Source organism: Sciurus vulgaris (genome assembly GCF_902686455.1).
Source record: "Sciurus vulgaris genome assembly, chromosome: 2".
Lineage (NCBI taxonomy): Eukaryota > Metazoa > Chordata > Mammalia > Rodentia > Sciuridae > Sciurus > Sciurus vulgaris.
The window spans coordinates 192,410,446-192,433,052 of NC_136462.1; the positions used below are offsets into that span (position 1 = coordinate 192,410,446).

General features: G+C 60.0%; 1 protein-coding gene across 1 annotated transcript in view; it reads right to left on the reverse strand.

Annotated features, from left to right (window-relative positions):
* The window catches only part of PREX1 (phosphatidylinositol-3,4,5-trisphosphate dependent Rac exchange factor 1), a 145,399-nt gene extending 127,842 nt beyond the window's left edge, over nucleotides 1-17,557 (reverse strand). The window contains exon 1 of the mRNA XM_079128603.1: nucleotides 17,223-17,557. Coding sequence (XP_078984729.1) covers nucleotides 17,223-17,435 — 213 coding nt within the window. The 5' untranslated portion in view covers nucleotides 17,436-17,557. The remainder of the gene's footprint in view (nucleotides 1-17,222) is intronic.
* Nucleotides 17,558-22,607: the final 5,050 nt, after the last annotated feature.

The following is a 22,607-nucleotide window of genomic DNA, read 5'->3' on the forward strand; positions in this document are numbered from 1 at the left end:
TGCCGACGGCCCCATGCCCACCAGCCTGCCTCCGGGTGCTGGGGCAGCTGATGCGCCATGGACACCAGCCCCTTGGGAACGGCCTGCTGAGGACACAGCTCCCCGTTGGGCACGGTCCACACCAGGTGAGAAACAGGCTCAAAGGCGCAAGGTGACACTGAGCGGCTGAGGCCCAGCACTGCAGAGCCAGCCAGAGCTGCAGGTGCCACAGGTCCTCTGTGGGGACACCTGTCACCAGCAGGGCAGAGTCTCCTGCACCCGCCCTGGATGCTGATATGGACTGGGGAGGCGTCACAGTGTCACAGTGCCTGGCAGGTGACATTTGCTGGCTGGCAGATGCAGTGCCTGGCAAGTGTCATGTGGTGGCTGCCAGGTGACACAGGCTGGCTGGGAGCCAGTGGTCAGCACAGCCACCAAGCACAGGACTGGGGTTCACGAGGCTCCCCAGCCGACAACCCAAACCGTCCCCAGATGTTGCTGCGTGTCTCCTGGGGCCACAGCTGCCCTCATCTGAGAGCCCCTGTCCCGTGCTCACCAGAACGTCCACCATGGCTCCGTGAGGGCAAAGGCCTCATCCAAAGGCCTCGGGAGGTGGCGAGGGTGCAGGGCCTGAGGGGATGCAGGGTCCCAGACGCTGAGCGCGCTCACGCGAGCCCTCGCTCAGGTGGCGTCAGCGGAGCCCCGCTGGGGTCTGGAGAGAGGCCTGGCCAGGGGATAGTGCCCTCCGGCCCCGGCAGGGCTGAGCCTGGAGCAAAGGGCTGGAGGGAGAGACACCAAGGAGAGGGCAACAGGGAGCCCGGGCCACGGCAGAGGACCCGCCACACCTCTGACCCAGCGACGCAGCTCAGAGGCCCGCCCTGCTGGGGCCCAGCGCCAGCCCAAGCCCAGAGCGCCACAGGAAGGCCAGGCTGCACGGGGAGAAGGCGCGCCTGTCCCGCGCCATCACGGGGTCCACGGAGATCCAGAAGACAGCGTCGACCACGACTACACAGCCAAGCGCAAAAGCACCAGGGTGAAGCCCCCACCTTCGCTGCACCCCCCACTTCAGCCCCAGGCCACCAGCACCCTGGTGGGGACCCTGGGGTCCTGCCACACGCCTGCACGCTGCTCAGGTCGGACCTGGAATGCCCCGGCTGTGGACGGCCAGGGGGCGGGGGGACGCCAAGGCAGGGCCTGGGAGGAAGCGAGGTCCCTGGGCATGGCCTTGAGGGGAGCTGGGCACCCCAGTCCCTCCTCACCCTTCCCCAGCTTCCTGCTGCCCGCAAGGTGACAGGCCTGCTCTACCACAGGCGCCTGCTGCCCCACAGGTCCACCGGGCCAACCGTGGACCGAAACCGTAGCAACCACGAACCAAATACACCTCCCCCCACAGGCTGACCTGCTCGGCGACTGGCACAGCACAGACAGCTCGCACACAAAACACCACCAAGTCATGAGCAGTCTGGATCCAATGAGGACAGAGGGCTGGGGAGCAGCTGCCCACCCTCAGGTCCTGGGCAGCAGTGGGCACCTCCTGGCCTCAGGAGCCCACCCACATCCTCACCTCCGAAGCACATTCCACACCAGGCTTAATGAAGACGCCTGGGTCACCAGGAGGGGCCCTGCTGCAGAGCATTCTAGGTCTGTCCATCAAAGCCTGTGTGTGAGGAGAAGGCAGCTCGGGGAGAGGGCATGCTGGCCTCCCCAGTGGGCACTGGGGCAGGCGGGAGCGGCCCGCTGGTCCCCAGCTCCTGCCACACTCCCCTCCTGAACGCTCGCCCCCGTGCGCCCTTGGGGAGTGCTTCACCTTTGCCCCTCTTAAACTGAGCCCCACGACCCTCAAGAGACCCTCACCACCAGCCTACAGACGAGGGACCTAGGCTGGTGCATCCCAGCCACACGGCTAGCGACTCACCTGGGGAATCGAGGCAGAGGCACTTAACTGGCTCCATTTGTTTATTTACTGGTACCAGGGGTTGAACTCAGGGGCACTCAACTGCCGAGCCACATCCCAGCCCTGTTGTATTTTATTTAGACACAGGGACTCACTGAGTTGCTTAGGGCCTTGCTGTTGCTGAGGTTGGCTTTGAACTCCCAATCCTCCTGCCTCAGCCTCCCAAGCAGCTGGGAGGACAGGCTGCACCACCGCGCCTGGCCTCGACTGACCTCCAAGCCCCTGCAGAACACTCCAGGCCCCAGCCACCCTCCCTTCCCATGCAGGTAATGAAGCCCCCAGTGCCCCGTCCAGGATGTTCCCCACGGGCTGCTGGCCCCATGGAACCTCCCAGACTTTGCCTCCTGCCTCAGTCCCCCGGCTCTCTGGGCTCCAGTCATCCCGGCTTCTGTGCTCTTCCTGAAACATGTCCCTGTCTCAGGGCCTTTGCAGTTGCTATTCTCTGTGCCTGGGATGCTCTCCCACCTCCCCACGCAGAGACTTCCCTGAGGCAACATACCCAGCAGGCACACAGCCTGGATTCAGCTCAGACTCTGTGGACTCAGAGAAAACACTCAGGGGAATCTAGTGAGAGAGAAGGGCACGGTGTGCCTCTGGGCAGGTGGCCGGAGCTTTCTGACCTACTATCTCTTCGTCTATAAAACAGACAACATAAGAACACGTCCCCACAAGTTCCTGGGCGCCCCGTGGCTTGGAAAGTTCCACGCTGGGCGTGACACCTCAGACAGGCAGGACCCAGCAAGGCTCTGAAGGTCAGAGGTGGGAGGGCCAGGAGCCGGGGGGAGGGCCCCCATGACCTGAGCCGGGGGAAGCAGGTGACACACTGCCGCCTGTGCGCCCGCCCCTCTTCTGAACCCACGCCCAGCGGGAAGGCCCCCAGGGCCAGCGGCACAGGCAGGCCAGAGCCTTGGGGGCTGGGTCAGGATGGCAGGTGGCCCGAGGCGGCCCATCACCCTGGGACAAGAGCCGGCCCTTCAACAGCAGCCACGCAGGCCCCCTCTGGCTCAAAGGGATGAGAATCCCGACCGCCGGCCAGCTCTTGCTACGCAGGAGCTGGAGGACACCAGGCGGACAGCAGGAGCCAAGTCCTGCCATCCAAGAGGAGGCCCCAGAGAGCATCCAGGGGCTGGCGCACCACGGGGAGCCACTGCTTCCCCTCGGGGTCTGCGCCAGCGTCTTGCACCACAGAGAGAGAGCAGGAAGTAGGACAGACGGACTGGGAACGTCCCATGTGGCAGCTGAAGTTGCAGAAAAGAAGAGGGAGCCATGGCCACAGGCCACAGGCCACAGGAAGTGGAAGCTGAGGCAACAGAAGCGCCCCTAAGGCAGGACCACCCACAGCTGAGGCCTCACCTCCAAGGCCGGGAGCCCGGCTGGCTGCAGAGGCCGCCGTGGAAGGGGCCTGGGTCCCGGGGCCCGGGGCGCTCTTCTCTTCCAGCCTTTCCTAAAGCACAGGAGCCACTTGGTCCTGCTCTCGGTGTTCAGAAGAAACACGTCTTTGCCCTCTTAACCACAGTTAAGAATCACGACCCTCAGGACGAGTACAGTGGTGAGGGCGACCAGCGTTGCCCCCACCCCCATGTTGGGGACACGTGAGGGAGGGGCGGAGACTGTGGCACGCTGAGGCCGTGCCCCCTGCGCCTGAGCGCACACACGCACACATGCACGCACACGGCCACTGAAACCAAGGAATCTGACAGCGACATTCCCCAGAGACAGGAAGCCTGGGTGGCAGGTGCCTCCAGCTCATGTGGATGCAGCCTGACCTCCCTCTCAGCCCTCGAGGAGTCTCGGCTGTGGGGATAACACAGACTCTGAGGCAGGAATCGGGAAACCACACCTCAGCACGGACACCCTCGGCAGCCCGGGGCCCGCCTCCCAACAGTCCTGTGCCTCGGTTTCCCTGGCTGCAGCATGAGAGGCACACGGGGTGAGGGCTCCCCTCCTGGCCCCCCAGCTCAGGGTTCTTGTGCCAACAACTGGCTTGGACAGAAACCACAAGGTCCCAAGTCCAGCTTCTCCAGCCTCTGTCACTGAGTCAATGAAGGAGACAGTGACACCTGACAGGAGACACACGTGGCTGACCCCTGCACACCTGGAAGCACCTTGATGCCGGGTGCTAACGAGAGCGGGTGGCTAACGAACGCGATTTTGTCAGTCTGATGCTTGTGCCAGCTAGGATCGGGAGGATGTCACATAAAACAGCCCTGCACTGGCGCAAGCGGCACGATGGCAGCCAACCTGTGCCAGGCGCTGCCTCCGGAGCCTGCAGGGACCCTCTGTCCAACCCCCATCAACCTCGGAGGCAGCCTCCACCTCTGACAGGGGAAGAGGCCGAGCAATGTGCCACTGACCACAGCCAGAAGTGCCGCCAGCTGAGCTGGACGGGGGGCCCAGGCCCACGTTTGCCATGAAGCCACTAAGGGCATGTGATGAACCGCTCAGCAGGGACACCCAGGGCACACCAGGGACAAGCAAGGCCAGATGTGATCCTAGCAAGCAGGGCAATCTGACCAGGTGACCACAGTGCAGGGGAGAGGGGGACACCGAGGAGCCTGGTCCAGTGTGTACAGGGGCCCCAAGCAGCCAGCCCGGCCCAGCACCCGTCCTCTCAGCTCCAGGGCCCCAGTCCGTCTGCCCTGCACACTGCTGCAGTCTGGCATCTAAACCAGGCACACAGTAGGTGCTCAGCAAAGTGTGCAGAGGAAAAGAAACCAGAGAGGCAGGGACAGAAGGCCCACTTCACAGCTGAGGAAACTGAGGCCCCAGAGTCAGCTGCACAGGACACAGAGCTGGCGAGTGGGGGCATCCAGACCAGCACGAGCAGAGCCCCACCTTCACAAATTTCACCAAGAACCATCAAAATCACCAAAGTGGGGGCTCAGGGGTACAGCGCTTGCCCAGCCGGCGTGACCCTGGGTCCCTCCCCAGCACCGGGATAAACCAATCACCACGGGGTGGGGGGCACTAAACACCGCGCCAGGTCGGGGAATGGGGTGGGATGGGGAGGAAAGGGACCTGACGGGCACCTGGGGAGACCGGCACCTAACCATGGCGTGTGACGTGGGACCTGACACTCCTCAGCTGCCACGCCCAAGGGGCACGCCCAGGGCCCAGGGCTTCCTGCCTGCAATTACTCTCCGTGGATCAAACAGAATGATCAGGTTCCTGTGCGGGAGGGAGGAGGACGGGAAGGGAAGGAGGAGGCAACTGACGCTTTCTTGAAACTGACTTTGAAAGCTGCATCACGTCACCTGTGACCCAGCGCACTGGGCTGCGTCCAGGCCCTGGTGTGTAGGAAGTGCTGGCCGGGGGGCAGGTAAGCACATCGATGGCCCCGTCCCACCACTGGCTTCCAGAGCTGGGAGACGGGGGACCTGCTGGTGACACTCAGCTCCACTGTGTGTATGATGACGGGAATCGTCTTAGAACCGCCCCTCGACAGCCTGGCTGGCTGCCCACCAGCGCCCGGGACCACACAGACTGCCTGACGTGGCACGTACAACAGGCCCACAGGTCAAGAGCAGAGAGAACCTGGCGGGCTGGGCAGAGTGGGCACCGGGTGGCACGGCTGGCCTGGGGAGAAAGGCCAGAGGACGCAAGGCCTCCTGGCAGGAGCCCGAGTTCCAGCACACCATACTCTCCCGAGCCTCCAGCAGAGTGTGGAGGGGAGAGCAGGGGACCCCCGTGAGTGCTGTCCCCACGAGAGCCAGCACGACGGATCCAAGCCCGACCCGCCGGGAACGGCCGAGAGGAGCGAGCTGGACGTCTTATTAGAAGGCAGCGACTGCCGGGGGCTAACAAGCAGGAACCAAGGCCAGGTCCCTGCGAAAGATGTGCTTGAGACACAGACGGGGAGGCGGGCAACAAGCCAAAGAAGACACACAGCCACAGCCACACCAGAGGGGACCGGAGGCTGAGGCAGGAGGATCTCGAGTTCAAAGCCAGCCTCAGCAACTTAGCCAGGGCCTAAGCAACTCAGGGAGACCCTGTCTCTAAATAAAATACCAAAAAGGGCAGGGGGTGTGGCTCAGTGGTTAAGCACCCCAGGTTCAATCCCCAGTACCAACAAAAGGATAAGGTGCACCACGGGGGAGGGGCGCACCCCGGGGAGGGGTGCACATGCCATGGGGAGGAGGGGTTCACAGTGACAGAGGGTTGACCCACTGGGGGCGTAACACAAAGGCGTACCACACGACAGTTCTGGGGTGCGGGGGAACCCAGGACCTCAGGCGTGCTGAGCACCTGCCCTACCACTGCCCCCACGGAGAACGTCAAACACGACCCTACAATGTGCAGGCTAAAACCGGACAGAACCGGAGCAGGACACCCACACATAGGGCCACAGCTGGAGAGCCCATGGCCCTCCCCAGCGACTGCAGAAGAGGTGGGCAGCACACTAAAGACTGACCACTCCAGCCGCCACCTGGACGACACCCTAGAACACGCCACCCGACAGCAGAAGGCAGCCCTTCTCAAGTCCTTGGGGACAGTCGGCCAAGGGGCCAGCACACCCTGGCTCAGGGACCGAATCTCCGTCCTCTTCCACAAACGGCAAACGGGCGGGGCCTACTCTGTGCACACAACAGAATTAGACTGGAAATCACTTCCCAGGACAGCCCCTGGAAGAGTCCCGACATTTGGGAATTGGTCCACAGGAACAGGAACGGCTTCCTCACTCCACACCCCATGCCTGGGGTCGGAGCAGACACCACGGGGCACCTGCCCGCGCAGGCTAAGCCCAAACCCCGGTGGAGGGGACACCGAGCCAATCGGCAAACCATCCCAAGAGAAGCTGGGGGCCCGTGGACCGTGTTAGAGAGGCCTGTCCCGCCAGAGAGGAAGCTGCACCCACCACGCACCCCACCTCACCTCGCTCAGAATGAACCCAGCTCCCTCCACCCCCCCGCGGGGGCGGGGCCTTCAGAGGGGAAATAACCAAATCCGGTCAGAGCACAGCTCAGAATCCAGCAGTCCTGAGTCCATTACAAACTAACCCCGGCAGACCCTGAGATGCCCCCAAGGCCCCTGCCTCCTACCTACATGCCCTGTGGGCTCCCTGTCCCTCATATCAGCAGGACTGTGAAGGAGAGCTGAGGGCGCTCAGCTTCTGATATATAACTGACAGATCATGGTACATAACAGCCGAAGGGTGGGTGCAGATGTAATCAAGGTCTCAAACCAGTTGACTCTGGGTGGGCCTGACTTAATCAGGTGACACCTTTAAAAAATAATTGGTGGGAGGCCCAGAGATGTAGCTCAGGGCTAGCGTGCTTAGCAAGCATAAACAAGGCCTAGACTCAATTCCCAGTACCAAAAATGAAAGAAACGATAATAACGGGGAGGGAGAAAGGCCAGGGTAGGAGGTGGCACTTGCTGAAAAGAGATTAGAAGCCAGGGATTTACCTGCTAGCTATGAAGAAGTGGCCATGCTGCGTGAGGGCCCCATAACACTCTGAGGGCAACTCCAGGGTGACAATGATCACCAGCCAACAAGAAAGGGGACTAGGTCCTCTGACCACGCACGTGACCTACAGCAGCGCACCCCAGCCCCAGATGACAGCACAGGTGGTCCCCACCTGGCCTGCTGCCCAGGTGGCCAGAGGGCACCAGCTACCTGTCCAGACTGACCCACAGGCACCTCCAGGAAGCACACGTGCTGATATGAGCCACCATGTGGGCAGCAGGGGCCCTAAGGTGCCATCTCCATCATCTCAGACAAGTGGCCCACGCTGCGGGGCAGGGCTGCTCACCAGTACAGTGGCCCTGAGATGAGGCCAGGCGTGTGGCAGCTGCTGGCAGGTGGGCAGGGAGCAGCAGCTGTGGCCCTGGGTGGTGCCCCAGAGCCCGCGCCCACTGCCCCCAGCTGGGGTGCAGAGGCCCCTGTCTAGGCGAGCTCAGTCACTTAGTTCAAAGGAGCAGATGACACACTGGAACCACCCCTGTGCAAAAAGGCAGGAGACACAGAATCTACAGTAACCTGAACACAAGCCTGCTGCCCAGCACGGAGCCTGACCTCGAGCCGGGCACTGAGCCAAGCCCAACCCACTTCACAGATGAGGAAACCAAGGCCCAGAGAGGGGCAGCTCCCTGCCCAGGTTACACAGCTGCTGAGGACAGAAGTAAGCATCAAACCCTGACTGTGACAGACTGGCCCAGACCCTGAGCACCTGAGCACCAAGCCACACTGCAGAAAATTCTCCCGCACCAAATTCCCTCAACCCACACCAACCTGGTTACGTTAGAGAACACCAGACTATCTTACCCTAGTCCCAGGTCCCCAAAAGTCTGCACAAAAACATCTCCAGTTACATGATTCAAAACAGTCGTATTATGTAATAAAGCACAAGCATGTATACAGGGAAGCGGTCTTGCCATTCGACAAACATTTCATGAGCACCTACTATGTGCCAGGCATCGTTCTTGATGCCAGAGACAAAGTGAATGGAGCAGTTAACAGTCCCCATCCTTGCGGAGCTGAGAGAGAGAACGCAGAAAAAACACGGGACACCCCACGTCAGCCGCTGGGAAGCAGCTCAGGACAGGAGACTGAGGCGGGGAGGCGGTGCAGTGGGTGTCCCAGGACCCGGTCCAGAGCCCGCGGCTCAGCCACAAGCCCACAGCCAGTGAAGGAGTGGGCCTGGCTCGGGGGAGCATGCCAGAGTGGGCAGAAGGCCCCTGCGGGCACGCACATGGCGTGCTCCTGGGCAAGGGCAGGGGTACCGGGAGCCAGCACAGTGACTGCCACGCTGTGACCGTGCGCATCATCTCTCAGTAAGAAAGAAAGGGTAACAAGAAAGTCACAGGCAGAGGCCACGCAGGAGATGCCCAGGCCCATCCAGGCCCTTCCAGGCCCCTCCAGGCTTTGCTCCCGTGGATGAGGTGGGCCTGACTCGGGTTCTAACCGATCGGACACGGGGCGCGGGACAGCAGAGGAAGCGCTGGGCAGCCCTGGGCGCCCAGCCTCACCCCTGCCCATGCTCTCCCGCCTGTGGGTGGGTCTGCACAGCCCGCCCCTCCCGCAGGGGCCTGCGTGCCAGCACCACAGGGCAGGTGCTGCGGTGGCAGCTGGGAGGAGGGGGTCCCAGGCCAACAAACAGCGCTCCGCCAGGAAAGCCATTTCACAGGAAGCAGGGGCCATCTCACACCAAGGGCAGCTTCCCCACATCTGGTTCACACCCTGCCCGCAAACGGCCCAAACGCTGGGTGTGGCCTCCTGCAGGGACCCTGCCCCAATCACCTGGCGACACAGTACAACACGATATGTGGGGAGGCTGAGACACAGGCGGGCCAGAGCCAGCTCCAGGTCGCACAGCAGGCTGGGGGCCGGCAGGGCACTGAGGCTGCTCCCTCCTGGATGGGTGTCCATGCCTGAGGCAGGGCTGGCTGCTGAGACTGGGGAGTCCTGGTTTCCAGGCTCCTGAGTGGACCAGGCCAGAGCCCTGCTGAGGAACTTCCAGTGGCCCGGCACCCCACAGAAAGGAAGCCAGCTGCTCAGGGGCGCCAGGCCCCTGTGGTCCACCCTGCCAGCAGCACCATCTCTTCACCCTGACGTCCTCTCCACCACCCTGGCCTCCCATCCCTCCTCCCACCAGCCAAGTGCAGTCCAGGCCAGTACCTCACAGACGTCCCTCTGCCTGGGACACCCTTCTCCCCCTTTCTACCGCCAGCTCCTCCTTGGGACTCAACTTAGACACCACCTCCCAAGGAGGCCTCTGTCGACCAACCCACCTGAAGTATGTCCCCACCCTTGTCACCGACATGTCCTCAATGTATTTCCTTCCTGGTGTCCCACCCCTTGCGGCATGGGCTTGACAAACTACCCAACCACCCTGGGCCTTGGTGTCCCCAACTGCAAAGAGGGCACAACAATGACATCGGCCACTGCCAGGGGCCAGGGAGAAGACCCCACAGCGCACTCTGCAGAGCACCTGGACACAGGGGGCCGGCCAGCGTCACCCTTCTGACAGCTGTGGCCAAGTTCAGGCCATCTTCTGATGCTGCCGAGAGTCCCCCGGGACAGGGCCCTCGTCCATCTCGTTCCAGCTGCATCCCAGGACCCAACACTGTGCATGGCACAGGCCAGCTGCCTACTGTGCGCTCACGGAGTGAGCTTCTCCAGTAGTGCCCACTGCCACACCGGCTGCAGCCTTGCCCTCCTGGCAGAAGCTTCTCACGGAAACTGCCCCCTGCTCCCCAGCAGGAAAAAGCACAGGACCCTAAGCCCTGGTGGCTGAGGCCACCTGCTTCCACCAGCCATGAGTGGCCCCAGTCATGCCAGCCTGAAATAGTCACGCCTCCCCTGGCCCGGGATCAAGGGATCGGCTGTCAGTCCCGCCCGGGGAAGGAACCCAGCAGTAAACAGAGCCAGTGTGCGACCGCAAGGCAGGAGAGCCGCGGGCAGGCCCCCTTCTGCTCCTGAAGGAGCTGGGAAAATAAAAACAAACTGGGCCGCACACAGGGGCCTGTGGCTCCAGCAACTCTGAGAGGAAAATGGAAAGTTCAAGGCCAGCCTCAGCAACTCAGCAAGATGCTCAGCAGCTCAGGGAGACCCTGTCTCAAAATTAAAAATCAAAAGAGGAGCGGGGAACGTAGATCAGTTAGAGTGCTCCGGGGTTCAATCCCCAGCACCTAAATAAATAAGCATCAAAATCCACACAGCCTGGGCTGGGCTGGGGCTCAGAGCAGATGCTCGCCTAGCACGTGCGAGGCACTGGGTTTGATCCTCAGCACCACATAAAAAAATAAATAAAATTAAATAAGGGTATTGTGTCCACCTACAACTAAAAATATTTACAAAACAGATACACACAGGCCTGCAAGGCTGGGGACTCCCTGCCTCCTGGGCTTCCTTGTGGAGGACAGGGTAGCCCCAGAGCCCCAGCCCTGGCTCAGAGCTCAGGGACACCAGTGTGACCCAGGGATTACTGTGCTCGCTACCTGGAGACAGCTTGGGGGGCTACAGTCTGATGGGGAGGCCAGGGCGACAGTGGGGCCCAAGGTCACAGAGGGACCGAGCAGGGACCTGAACTCAGGTGCTGTACTCTGGAGTCTCCTGTGTGAACCATGATCCACGGAGCCAGCCGCACCACGGGTCTGCTGACCTGAGCGCACACGTGCACACTGCCTGCTACACAAGGGGTCTGAGAGCAGAGCAGGCAGGGGAAGGATTTAGCACAGCCCTCAGCTGGGAGCCACCCTGTACCACCCCGGACACCTGGCCACGTCTGCAGACAGTTTTGATATCCCACCAGGAGGCTGCTCTGGTGTCCAGTGTGTGGGGACCAGGGGTGCTGCTCGACGTCCTGCCAAGCACAGGACGCCCACATGCTGAGGACTGGGGCAGCCACAGGACTTGCCCCATCCGCACCCCGGACCCTCTTTAAGGGGGACCTGGATCCTGGCTAAGACATGAGTCCCCAGAGGAGGACTGCCCAGGGCCCTGGACAGAACCACTGACAAGCGACAGAGCCAGGGCCCTCAGCCCAGGCCAGGGCCCCCTCCGCTCTGCAGGCCACAGCGTGCCTCACCTGCAGGACGAGGATATCAACCCCAGTGACCCATCAGTTTGTGCATAAGCTCTGTGCTTCCTGAACTCTGGGGCAAGAATCAGCTCTGACCCAGCGCCTGGGGAACAGGCTGAGAGACACACACGCTGGGCCAGCCCAGCCTGTCACCCTCTCCTGCCAGGATTCCGGCCAGAGGGTATTATCTGCTGGGAAAAGGAAATCACAAAACTCAGAGGGGCTGGGTGCTCCTGCAGCCAGGCCTGCCCCGCCTCAAAGACTTAACTCACAGGACCTCTGGGGAGGGGAGCGAGAGGGAAGGGGGAAGGGAGGGGGAGGGGACGGGGAGGAGAGGGGGAGGCCAGGCTGGGCGGCTGGCAGAGAGGATGTGGGCTCCTCCTCCAGGGAGGCCGAGCCCGCAGGTCCTCAGCCCACTGGCCTGACAGAGGACACTCTCTGGGAAGGGCTGCCCTGAGGTCTCACAAGCCAGGAACACCAACCCCATCCATCTCTTCCTAAAGTGACAGCTAAACAGTTCCCGGGACCATGGTGAAGGGCCTCAGTGTGCTCCTGGACACCGGCTCATTCAAATGCAGGGGCTGCGTGTCCACTGCCCCAGGAGGAGGCCCACATCTGCCCACTGAGGCCCCGAAATACCTGCATGCCCAGAGACGCCTGCAGCCTGTGGGCGACTCGACCCAGCTCTGCTGCCACACACAAAACCCGGCCCTCCAACCCGCTGGCATTTGGTTGTTTTCACCAAAACGCTTCCGTGACTTCCTGGCCCAGGCTCCCTGGCATCCCAAAGCTGAGCTCATTTGGACCTCAGCTTAATTCTTGCCCCTCGGGCAGCCGGGCCGTCTCTCGAGGGCAGCAATTTTTCTCAGGAACCCAGCCTCAAGTCGGAGCAGTTCAGAGCGGTAGAGAAGAGTGTCAGCTGTGCAGCCAGACCACCCGGGTTCAAATGCCAGTTCCAGCAGGCTGTGTGATCTTGGGAATGTGACCTGGCCTCTCCGTGTCTTTGTTTCAATTATAAAATGGGAAGCACAAAAACGTCTGTGACTTTCGAGTTAATCCATGGAAGATACTTTACACAGGGCTTGCGAATGCTAGCAAATTATTATTACTATAGCTGTATTGATCTAATAGCCATGCCAAAAATAACATTTGTTTTTTTAAATAAATTCACACACATATGCACAATTTTATATGAAAAGGGTGCTACAAAAATTAAAGAAAGTTAAATTTTACTCTAAGTGAAATTTCTTAGAACACTTTTTTCCTTTTTTCTCTTCCTGCTGGTCTTTCTCCATGAGGTGCACATCAGTCCAACCTCTGCAGGCTCTTGCAACCTTACACATGTCGTGATTATGATTATGGTTTATTTTCCAAAAGCGGATCTGTTAACACACTCTTCCTGGTATGCTCCTTTTCCAAACAGCACCACGTAGAAGTTCCCCGAGTCACTAGGTGCATCATTCTGTCTCGGTGACTTTGGAATCAAAGATGTACCCCCATTCGGCTCCTGACCCCTATTTCCCCCTAGCGTGAGACTAGGAGAGCAGAATGTTCTTGAAGAACAAAAAAAAGTGACAACACAAAACCACAGCTTCTTGTTTGGCCAGCAATGCTCCAGCGAGAAGACAGATGCTGGCCTCCTTCCTCAAAAAGCGGAACCACAGCGCACTCCGGGCTTCCTGCTCACAGCCTCTGTCCTCAGAGCCCAGCCAGCAGGTTCCCTCTGGGTGCCTGGGAGTGACAGATCTCTGTCCTGAGCCAAGGGGCGCCCTTCAGGAGGCTGCAGACAGACCCCCACCCATGCCTGCCCTCTTCCTGTCCCTGCCCAGCTGGCACGCCCATCATGGGACCCTGGAGCACCTGCCCCTGAGCCTTCCCCTGCCAGGCAGATCCCCAGAGGCAGGGCCCAGACCCACTTGGTCTCCTCCTAAGCGGAAGTCCTCGAGCCCCAGAGTCTTCGTCTGGCCCCTGTTGCTGGACATCCCCAAGAAAGCCACCCTGACACTCCAAGTACCCCAACATGCTTGGCACTGTCCTGGGAACTTCCACTCCAGGCCCATTCATGCAGTGTGATGCCAAGGCACCTGCAGCACAGACGGGACACTGAGGCCTGCTGCAGGTGAGCCATCTGCCCAGAGTCGCCTAAGGTCGGAGTGGGGGAAGCCAGGGTTTGCACACCAGCAGCCTGGCTCCAGGGCCCCACACCCAACTCACGCCATGAACCGACCCGGGGTGCGGAGCATACAGGCGGCCAGACACGCTCCACAGTTGTGCCCACTCTGTGGACAGAGAACAGGCATCACAGAGGGGAAGTGACAGGAGCAGGCCAGGAGGAGGTGAGGGTCACACAGACTGGGCTCCAGTCCCAGTTCTGCCCCCCTGACAACTCTCGCACCATGAGCCCGGCCCTTATTTTATAGAACCAGTTAGGGACGCAGGTCCTGGGATAGGGCAGCAGGGTGGAATCCCAGCAACTCTCGAGGGGACCCGGGGCAGCCGCTTGGGCTCACCTGCCTCGGTTTCCTCATCTGTCAACGGACAAGATTAAGTGAGCTGACACGGGCAGTACTTAATGTGAAGAACACTCCACCCGGCTGTCACCATCCTGCTGGCCCTCCCACCAGCACACGGGGAGCATCCCACGCAGACAGGCTTCAGAAGGTGGAACCCAAGGTCCTGAGTCAAGTCCCCAGGCACTGTTACCCTTTGGGGTATACCCAAGCCAGATCCTGCGTCTCCGTGAGAGGGCTGTCCTTAGTCCCCAGGACACTCAAACCCCAAAACAGCACACCCTGGGCAACAGGAGGGGTGCAGTCCAGCACCGGAAGGAATGGGGGAAGCAGCAAGACTGGGGAGGAACCACAGAGCCCCAGGCCCGGAACCAATAAGACGGCCGCTTCCTGGGGCCCAAGTTAGAAGGTCAGAAGAAAACTCGCTTCAAGCCCGTCCTCCTCAGTGCTCAGACCCCACTTCCTCCAGGCAGCCCTCCCTGACCACCCTGCTCTCTGGACGCTGATCCGTGCTACTTGTTTAATTATCGTGTAACAGTAATAACTAATACGACTCTCAGCCTGCAGGCCCTGCCCTACGGGCTTTACACTCACGTAACTTCCTTATCCTCTTAAAAAACTGTAACATGGGACCTATCATCACCCCGATTGTACAGATAAGGAAAGTAAGACTCAAAAAGATGCCAGTTCGCCCAAGGTTACAAGTCCAAGGACTCCATCGAAGCAGCCTGCCTCCGCAGAGTCCAGCCTTGGACTTGGTTTTTGTTGTTTTGTTGTTGTTGTTGTTGTTTATTTTTGCTTCTTTCAGTCCTGGAGATTGACCCCAGAGGCACTCTGCTACCAAGCTATATCCCCAGCCTTTTTATTTTTTATTTTGAGACACAGCCTCACTAAGTTATTGAGGCTGGGCTCAAACTGTGATCCTCCTGCCTCAGCCTCCCAAGTTGCTAGACTACAGGCGTGTGCCACCACAGCGGGCAGACTTAGAATTTTTAAGCACCTATTTTGTCACCCTGGGTTAGATGGTGCTCTCCTGAAGGGCGAGTCTGGACCTGGTTTCCCTGCATCTCCCCTGGTGCTCAGTGGAGGCTTCTTGCCCCGGGGCACACAAGGAAGCCAGGGTGGTCCTGTAAGGCCTACCACTGCCACATGGAAATGGAAGCAGGCAGGGACTGCCCACAGCCTTCCATGCCAGGAGGCAGAGGGACCCCTTAGCAAGGGTAAAGGCTGGGGAGAGAGGGGACACAAGAGACCAGCACAACATGCAGGCTGCCAGCCTGGCCGCCAGGAGAGCCCTGGTAACCAGCGGCGCCTGCAGCACTAGGCCCCAGGTTCCCGGACTGAAAGGCCCTGGGCCACCAGGGGCCCTTCCCAAAGGGCAAAGGAGAGGGCTCCCCCAGGCCCCGAGCAAGGACCGGCTGCTCAGGTTACACAATCAGTCTGCACCTGGCACCAGCCTGGGGACACACGAAGGACAGGCAGCGAAGAAGGCGGGATTCGCCTCCCTTGTTTACAGGTGGGGAAAATGAGGCAGAAAAGACTGCACAGTGGGTCCAGGACTGAACGGACACAGCACAAGAATACGGGAGGTGCTCAGAAGCGTCCCCGACCTGATGCACAAGTGATCCTTTCTTCCCCGATTCTTTCATAAGAATGTTGACTCCAATCAATTTCCATTATTCCAGCTTCCTGGGACTCTACACGTGGATGATTTAAAACCACAGTTAACGCCACACAATCCACATCTGCTCTGAAACGCCATCTCGGGCAAGGGCGTGGGAGGGAGCAGTATATTTTCTTTCCCATTAATATAAAAATTGGTGTACGTTTCTGTTTCTCTTCCAGACTGAGGAGCAGGGAGTGGCTCAGAGGAAGAAGTGAGGAGTTCCCTGGAATCTGACATCGCTTAGAGATGCCAATGCTGTCTACATCTTTAATTCAGAAACTGCCACCTTCAAATGCAGAGATTCAAGTGTGCAGGCGCGTGCATGCGTGTGCGTGTGCGTGTGCGCGCGGGAGAGAGGGAGAGAGAGAGAGAGAGAAGGAGAACAGTGAGAGGAAGAGATGGGAAAGACAGCCAACTTGCCTTATTCTTACAGTCCTTTCTAGAAGGGTCTTTGGCCCAAGGGCTTGCAGTCTGTGCACGAACCCCTCCCCCACTCATGGGGCCTTTCACGGGGAGAAGGGCACAGGGCTCCCTCTTCCCTGAGTGGGAACTGGGGTCTCACACAGCTTCCACAGCACCCAAGCTCCAGGGAAGGTCCCTCTTCACCACAGAGGCTGGGAGCTGCAGAGCCTGGCTCTGGGGTCTCTGAAAAGCCACCACCCCCACAGGGGCCCTCCCTGAACCAGGATTAAGACTTCCTAGAGCAGAGACGGGAGTGAATGAGGACCCAGCAGGAGGCATGGAGATTAAAGCCTCTGGAGTCTCTAACTTCCATCCAAGGCTCTGCCCGTCCCACCCCCACCACCCCTGGCCACTTTTCTCACTTCCTAGGATTGTAGGGAAGTGGCCCCTTCCTCCCCCCACCCCCACCGAGAAGAAAAAAGAAAGGAGGCAAAAAGTGCAGCCTAGAATAGGAGTTTAAAGCCCTAGCTGGGACAGCCCTGGTTAGAAGTTCAGTATCTCCACTTCACCAGCTGTGTGATCCTCAGCAAGTTATTCAACATCTCTGGAGCTACACTCTCCAAATCTTGCAAATAGGGTAAAGAGTCGCCCCTACTTCATGAGCCACTGGCAAAGGTTAAACCTGCTAAAGACATATGTGAGGTCCTGGCACACACCGAGCGCTCAGCTGCTATTTTACAATGTGGTTTTGCAAACTTGGAGAGGGGAGGCCAGTTAGGAGCTTCCACTCGGAGTCCTGTGTTAGGAACCGGCTCCCCCAGCTCCAGCAAAAAGCGTGCAGGGGGCCGTCCCTGGGGCTTTGCGGGTCCCGGTCCTTCCTCCGGGTTTCGCCCCACTCTTTTCGGCGCGGGGGGACGCTGGACTCCAGGGTATGGGCGACCGGTCCCACCGCACGGCCGCCGTGCACCGGGCGGCGAAGTTGTTCCCCGGCGAAACGCGGCGGCGCCGGTCCCTGAGCCCCTGCCCCGCGGATGTACTGATTTTAAAACTACTCCAAAGGCTGAACGGCGGGGACCGGGAGGCAGGGACAAAAGGGCAGCGCGGCGGGGCGGGCCCGCGGCCACAGGTTGCGGGACCGCGGCGGGGCCGGCGGCCGGAGCGAGCCGAGCCCGCGCCCGGCGACTCACCGACTGCAGAAAGCGCAAGGTGCCCACGTAGTCCCTCTCGGTGCCCAGGATCTCGTTGAGGACGCAGAGGCGGAGGCGCAGCTGGCGCTCGGACTCGCGGGCGGCCGCGCACGGGCCGGGGCCGGGCGCCGCGGCGCCGGGGGCCCGGGGGTCGGGCTGCGCGCCGTCCGCAGCCGCGTCGCCGCCGGGGTCGCTACCGCCGGGTCCCTCCATCCTGGCCGCCGCGCGCCGCGGCTCCCCCGCGCACAGCTCGCGCCCAGGGGCTCAGGCGTCCAGGCGCCGCATCCCGGACGGGGCGCGCGGGCGGCCGGCTCGGAGCGGGCCGCGCGGCGGCGGGGGCGGGGCGGGCGCGGCGGGAGGGGCGCGGGCTCGCAGACCGCGGCCGCCGCCCCCGCCGCCAGGGAGCGTCTGCCAAGTGCCACGCCGCGCTCCCGCCGCAGAGCGCTCGGCGCGCGCGGGCCCCGGAGGCGCGCCGCGCGCCCGGCGCCGACGTCGGAAGCTCGGCGGGGCGCGGGCGGGAGCCTCCGGAAGGGCGCGCGGCGCGGGCGTGGGGAGCGGAGCCCGCACTCCGCGCCCCGCCGCGTGGCGCCCCCGCCGCGGGCTGCGCCTCCCGCCGCACACGCGCGACCCCGGAGCGCGGGCGCAAGGCGCAGGGCGGGCTGCCGGAGTGGCCGGCGAGCGGCCCGGCCAGTGCCGCCAGGGCAGGAAGAGAGGGAGAGGGGCGGCCACCGCGCGGCGGCGACGCCCGCACCGCACGCCCGGGCCTGGGTGCCCTCGGGCCTGCCACGACCTTGGGAAGAAGTGTGCGTGCTCGCGCCAGCTCGCTCTCTTCTCTTCCCCGTCCGTGTTCTTTCTTGCCTCCTTTTCCTCTTCTTTCTGAACTCCTCTGCCCCATGACCTTGCCCTTCCCACCTTTCCCATTAGAAATTGTCTCCTGCCCCCTCCCCGTCCCTTGCACCCACCACCCGGATAAGGCCTTGGGAAATCCAGCTTCTAGTCCAATGTGACCTTGATAATAAGGGAACCACTTGACAGATGTCCTCCCCTGCCTTAGAGGGAGCTGAGGAAAGAGGGGGCTCCACCTAGCCCCCTGCCTCACGGGGTAACTGCTGGCCTGCGCTGGTCTTGGGCCTCGACCCTTAGTGTTTCCCTCCGTGCAATGGGAATGACAGTGGTATCTACTGCTAGGGGCCTGTCGCGGGTGGGTAGTACTTGAAACAGCTCTCAGCACTGGGAAAGTTCTCTGCCAGAGTTTGTTCTTAATTGCTACTGTGTTTGTGAACGGCCCTTTGGGCCTGACCCCTCTATGCCATCCCTAACCCGCCCGTATTTTCTCTGAGGTAGATCAGCTGAATCACGTAATAGCCCCCTCTAGACTATAATCAAGATCTTCAGAGCAGGAACATTATTGCTTATTTATCTCTGTTCCAGACGCCTGGGACTGTTCTCCCAGTGACCTCAGGGTGAATTCTGCAAGTGCCTACAGACAGGGAGAGAATGTGGCTTCTGCCCCCCAGCACAGGTGCATTCAGTCTGGTCTTGGGGTGCCTGAGGTGTACAGAGTAAAGCGTGTCAGTAGTGAGCCCTTTGGGTGTGGGCAGTGGAGCCAACGTATCCAAAAGGTGGCTGGCCTTTCGTTCCCGCATTCCTCATAGAGTGGTAAAGGGCTCTGGAACAGCTCTGCTGTGTGGCCTTGGGTGGTCACGATGCCACTCTGAGCCTCAGTTGCCTCAGTTGCCTGGTCTTGAGACTGACCCTATCTTCCACAAGAGGAGAGTTGGTGGGAGCGTCATGGATCTGGAATGAAACGGGCTTGCCTCCATGTCCCACCTCCAAACGTAACTGGCCCGGTGACTTTAGCCAAGACGCCTCACCTTGCTAAGCCTCGGTTTCCTAATTTGTAAGTTCTGCGTAAGTTGGGCTTCTCAACCTTGCTCCGTTGACATTCACTATTGTAGGGGGGCCTCCTGTGCACTGTAGGACATTCAGAAGCTTATGTACCCTCGAGACCAGTAGCACCCCTCCCCAGCTGCGGGAGCCACAGCCATTCCTCGACCCTGCCAGGTGTCTGCTGGGAGACGGAGCTGCCCCCGGTCCAGGACCAGGGATAAACACCCTGACACAAACAGCGGGCACCCAGTAGGTGCTCGGCAAATGCTAGTCCCCTTCTCAGCCAGGGAAGCTTGCTTCAAGTTCACTCCCCCGAAAAGAAGGTCAGGACCTTCCCACACTGTGACTGAGACCTCTCCGGCCCCCGCCCGTGGCCTGCCCACTCTCTAGCTCCCTGGGATGCCTGCGGGATTCCCCCTCCCCGCCGCCCTCCGTACGATGATACAGCTTTTAATAAGATGCTTGGGGCTTGCTGGTGCGGCTGTCCTCTGAACGGAGAGTCCCAGTTCCTCCACCTGAGTTGGTGGCAGAAGTCCCGAGTGAGCTCGGGGGAGTCTGGAGCATGCGGGTGTGCGGGTAGGGAGGCTTTCCTACAGCCTGCTCTCTGTTCTCCGGTTGAGTGCTAATCCATTAGGATGCATTTGACTGCAAGGAGAAAAAATGGGCTACCGAGGGCTTCGGAAAGAAGGACGTTGTTTATTTAGCAAGAGCCTAGAAGACGTTGGTTCCCAAGGTGGTTCAGAACTTGGCGATGTCATCAAGGCACCTCTGACCCTGCTGTCCCCATCATGGAGGTTTTTTCCCCCAGGTTTGGGGCCTCACAGTCACAAGAAACTGCTGAAAGGGCACCATTGCCTCCTCACACAGCAAGGCCATGACAGGAAGGAAAAGGACAAAGATGCCTCTGACTCCTCTGTGCCTGTCTTAGCAGGTCAGCTCTGACCTCAGCAGGTCAGAGCTGAGCCATGTGGCCACCCTCGAATGTTCAGAGACCAAGAGCAAAGCCTGCCCCACTGACTTAGGTCAGCCCTGCTTCATTCCTGGGACATGGCTGCCAGAACATCTCGGGCTCTGTTGTCAAGTGAGGGATTGCGCATGGGTGGCACCTAAAAGCGTCTGCCACAGACAAGCCCGCCCTGGGGGAGGTGCCAAGACTGCAGAGGTGAACAGCCCACGGCTCTCAGGCCTCCACCACGTGATTCCAGCAGGAGGGATCGCCCAGCAGGGGACGGTGGACTCAGCGGACCTAGCCAGTTCCTTCTGTCGTTCAACAGGTACATGATGAGGGCCTGCCACGCACTAGCTAGGGGACAGCAGGGAAGACAGCAGATAAGGTCCTGCCCTTCAGGCCAGAGCAGGGAATGAATGGAAGTGAGCAAAGAAATAATGAATAAACCAGGTCCTTTCAGAGGCCTGCGAAGGATGCACTGGGAAACAGAGCTGTTGGTGGCACCTGCAGGCCACGGCCCAGGTCACTGCCCGCCCCAGACCTCCTGACTCAGGGCACCACTCTTGCCTGGACCCAGGGGGACTCCATGGTCAGGGCCTGGCTGCCCCCCAGCTAATCCTGGCACAGAGCAAGCCCCTGAACCAAACAGGAGATGCAAGCCCAGGATGGGGGAGGTGGTCTTTTCCTGTCCCTGCTTCAGCCTGGACCTCTTCTCCCTTCTTCCCCGTCACCCCAGCCGTCCCCTCTAGGACCTCCAGTGGGGAGCCCTCAGGTCCCGTCCACAAGGGCCGGCTTGGGACACGCTGTAGCGGGGGATCAGTCACTAAAAGAACAGGGAGGTAGGGGGAAGAAAGGAAAAGATTAAAGAAAACCTTTCGGTTCAGGGGAGGGGAAAGTGATGATAAGGACAGGGAAATTCTCTTCTCCGGGGACAATTTTAGAGTCCCCGTTGCCATGCTCCTCACACATGCTGGGAAATACCATCGTGGCTTGGTTTCCTAAGTTTCGCAGTCGGTGGGGGAGAAGACTCTGCTGCTTGGAAACATCAGACAGTTCCTCATCCTCTGACAAGACCCTATCAGGTTCTGTGGCCTCAGGGCCTGCGAGCCCTCTCCCTACGCTTCCTCTGAAAGAAAAATTAATTAAGAGAAAGCAAGGGGAGAGGAGGGACTTTTTTTTTACCCATCCCAAGTTGAATAAGCCAGGTGCAAAGTGAGTTGCTGGCCTGCCCAGGAGTGTCAGTCATCTTCCACATGCAAATGAGTTCTCAGTAAATCAGGCTTCTCCCCAGCCTGAGCACTGAGAGCAGCTTTCTGAGAAGAGGGAAGTGGCCTGGTCGCCCTTGGAACTGGACAGAACAGCTGGACAGCTGAACCCAATGCTAGTCACGCAGACCGGGGCTCATTGCTTCAGATCAAAATACAATTGTCTTCCAGATAGTCAGTGGCGCCACCTCTGCCGGCCCACCAAAATCCCTCCCAAGACAGCGTGCTGCCGGAAGCAGACCTCTCCAGCAGGCTCAGGTTCAAATGTGATTGGCACTTGATAGACATCAGATGAAGTTGGAATCCAGAGTTTTGCCAAATCATGGTGGTGCCACAAAACACTGGGAGGAAGTAGAGAGGGAACTTCCTAGAACCCTGGGTTCAGAGTCCCCTGTCCTGGACACCTGTGTCTTCTCCTCCAACCTTTGGACATTCTTGTGCTCTAGAGACCAGCTGCCTGGGTTCAAATCCCAGCCCTACCACTTCCTAATTGTGTGACTTTTATGGAAATGACTCAACCTCTCTGGGCAGCAATGTCCCTTGTCTGTAAACCGGGGCCTTTGAGTTCCTACTTCACAGGGTTGTTGTGCAGCCCAAAATACTTCCTAGATCCAGGCCCCTGACCCTCGGCCGGCGGTTAGCTGCGCTGCGTGGTGAAGCCATGATGTGCAGAAGTGAGCCGGCCCTCTGAGACCCACGAGGGAGGATGGCGCTGACCCAAGGAAGGTGCAAAACAATGAGGGCGGAGTCTGCAGCTATGATGTCACGGAGCTCCTGAATCGACCCACTGTGGCACCCCTGGACGTCCTGTCTTGGCGCTTTCCTTGTTGTTTAAGCCAGTTGGAACGTCAGACAGTTCCTCATCCCTGTCAAGGCCCTGCCAAGACGCAGCAAAGCGTCCTAAGCTGCCCCTCCCTTTCTGTGGATTGCTCCCCACTTGGAGGGCCCCTGTATTGACAGGCGAGTGCACACCCCAGCGTGCATGAGGCAGACAACCCCGCGCAGGCTGTTGTCTCAGCATAATTATTAATAACTCCCCGGTTTGCACCATATGGTCACCTAGCCTTCCACATAAGCACTGCTGTGCTTCTGCTCCTCTTATAAAATGCAGATGTCCCCGAGGATATCATCTCCACCAGGTCACTTTCCCAGTGGAGCAAAGACCTAAGGTTCATACCTGAAGGCTGGGTTTCGGGGATAAAAGATAAGAAAACAGTTCGGAAAGACATTGGCACATAGAAGTAAATTTTGCACCTTCGTCTAGGGCAGAGATGGACCTGA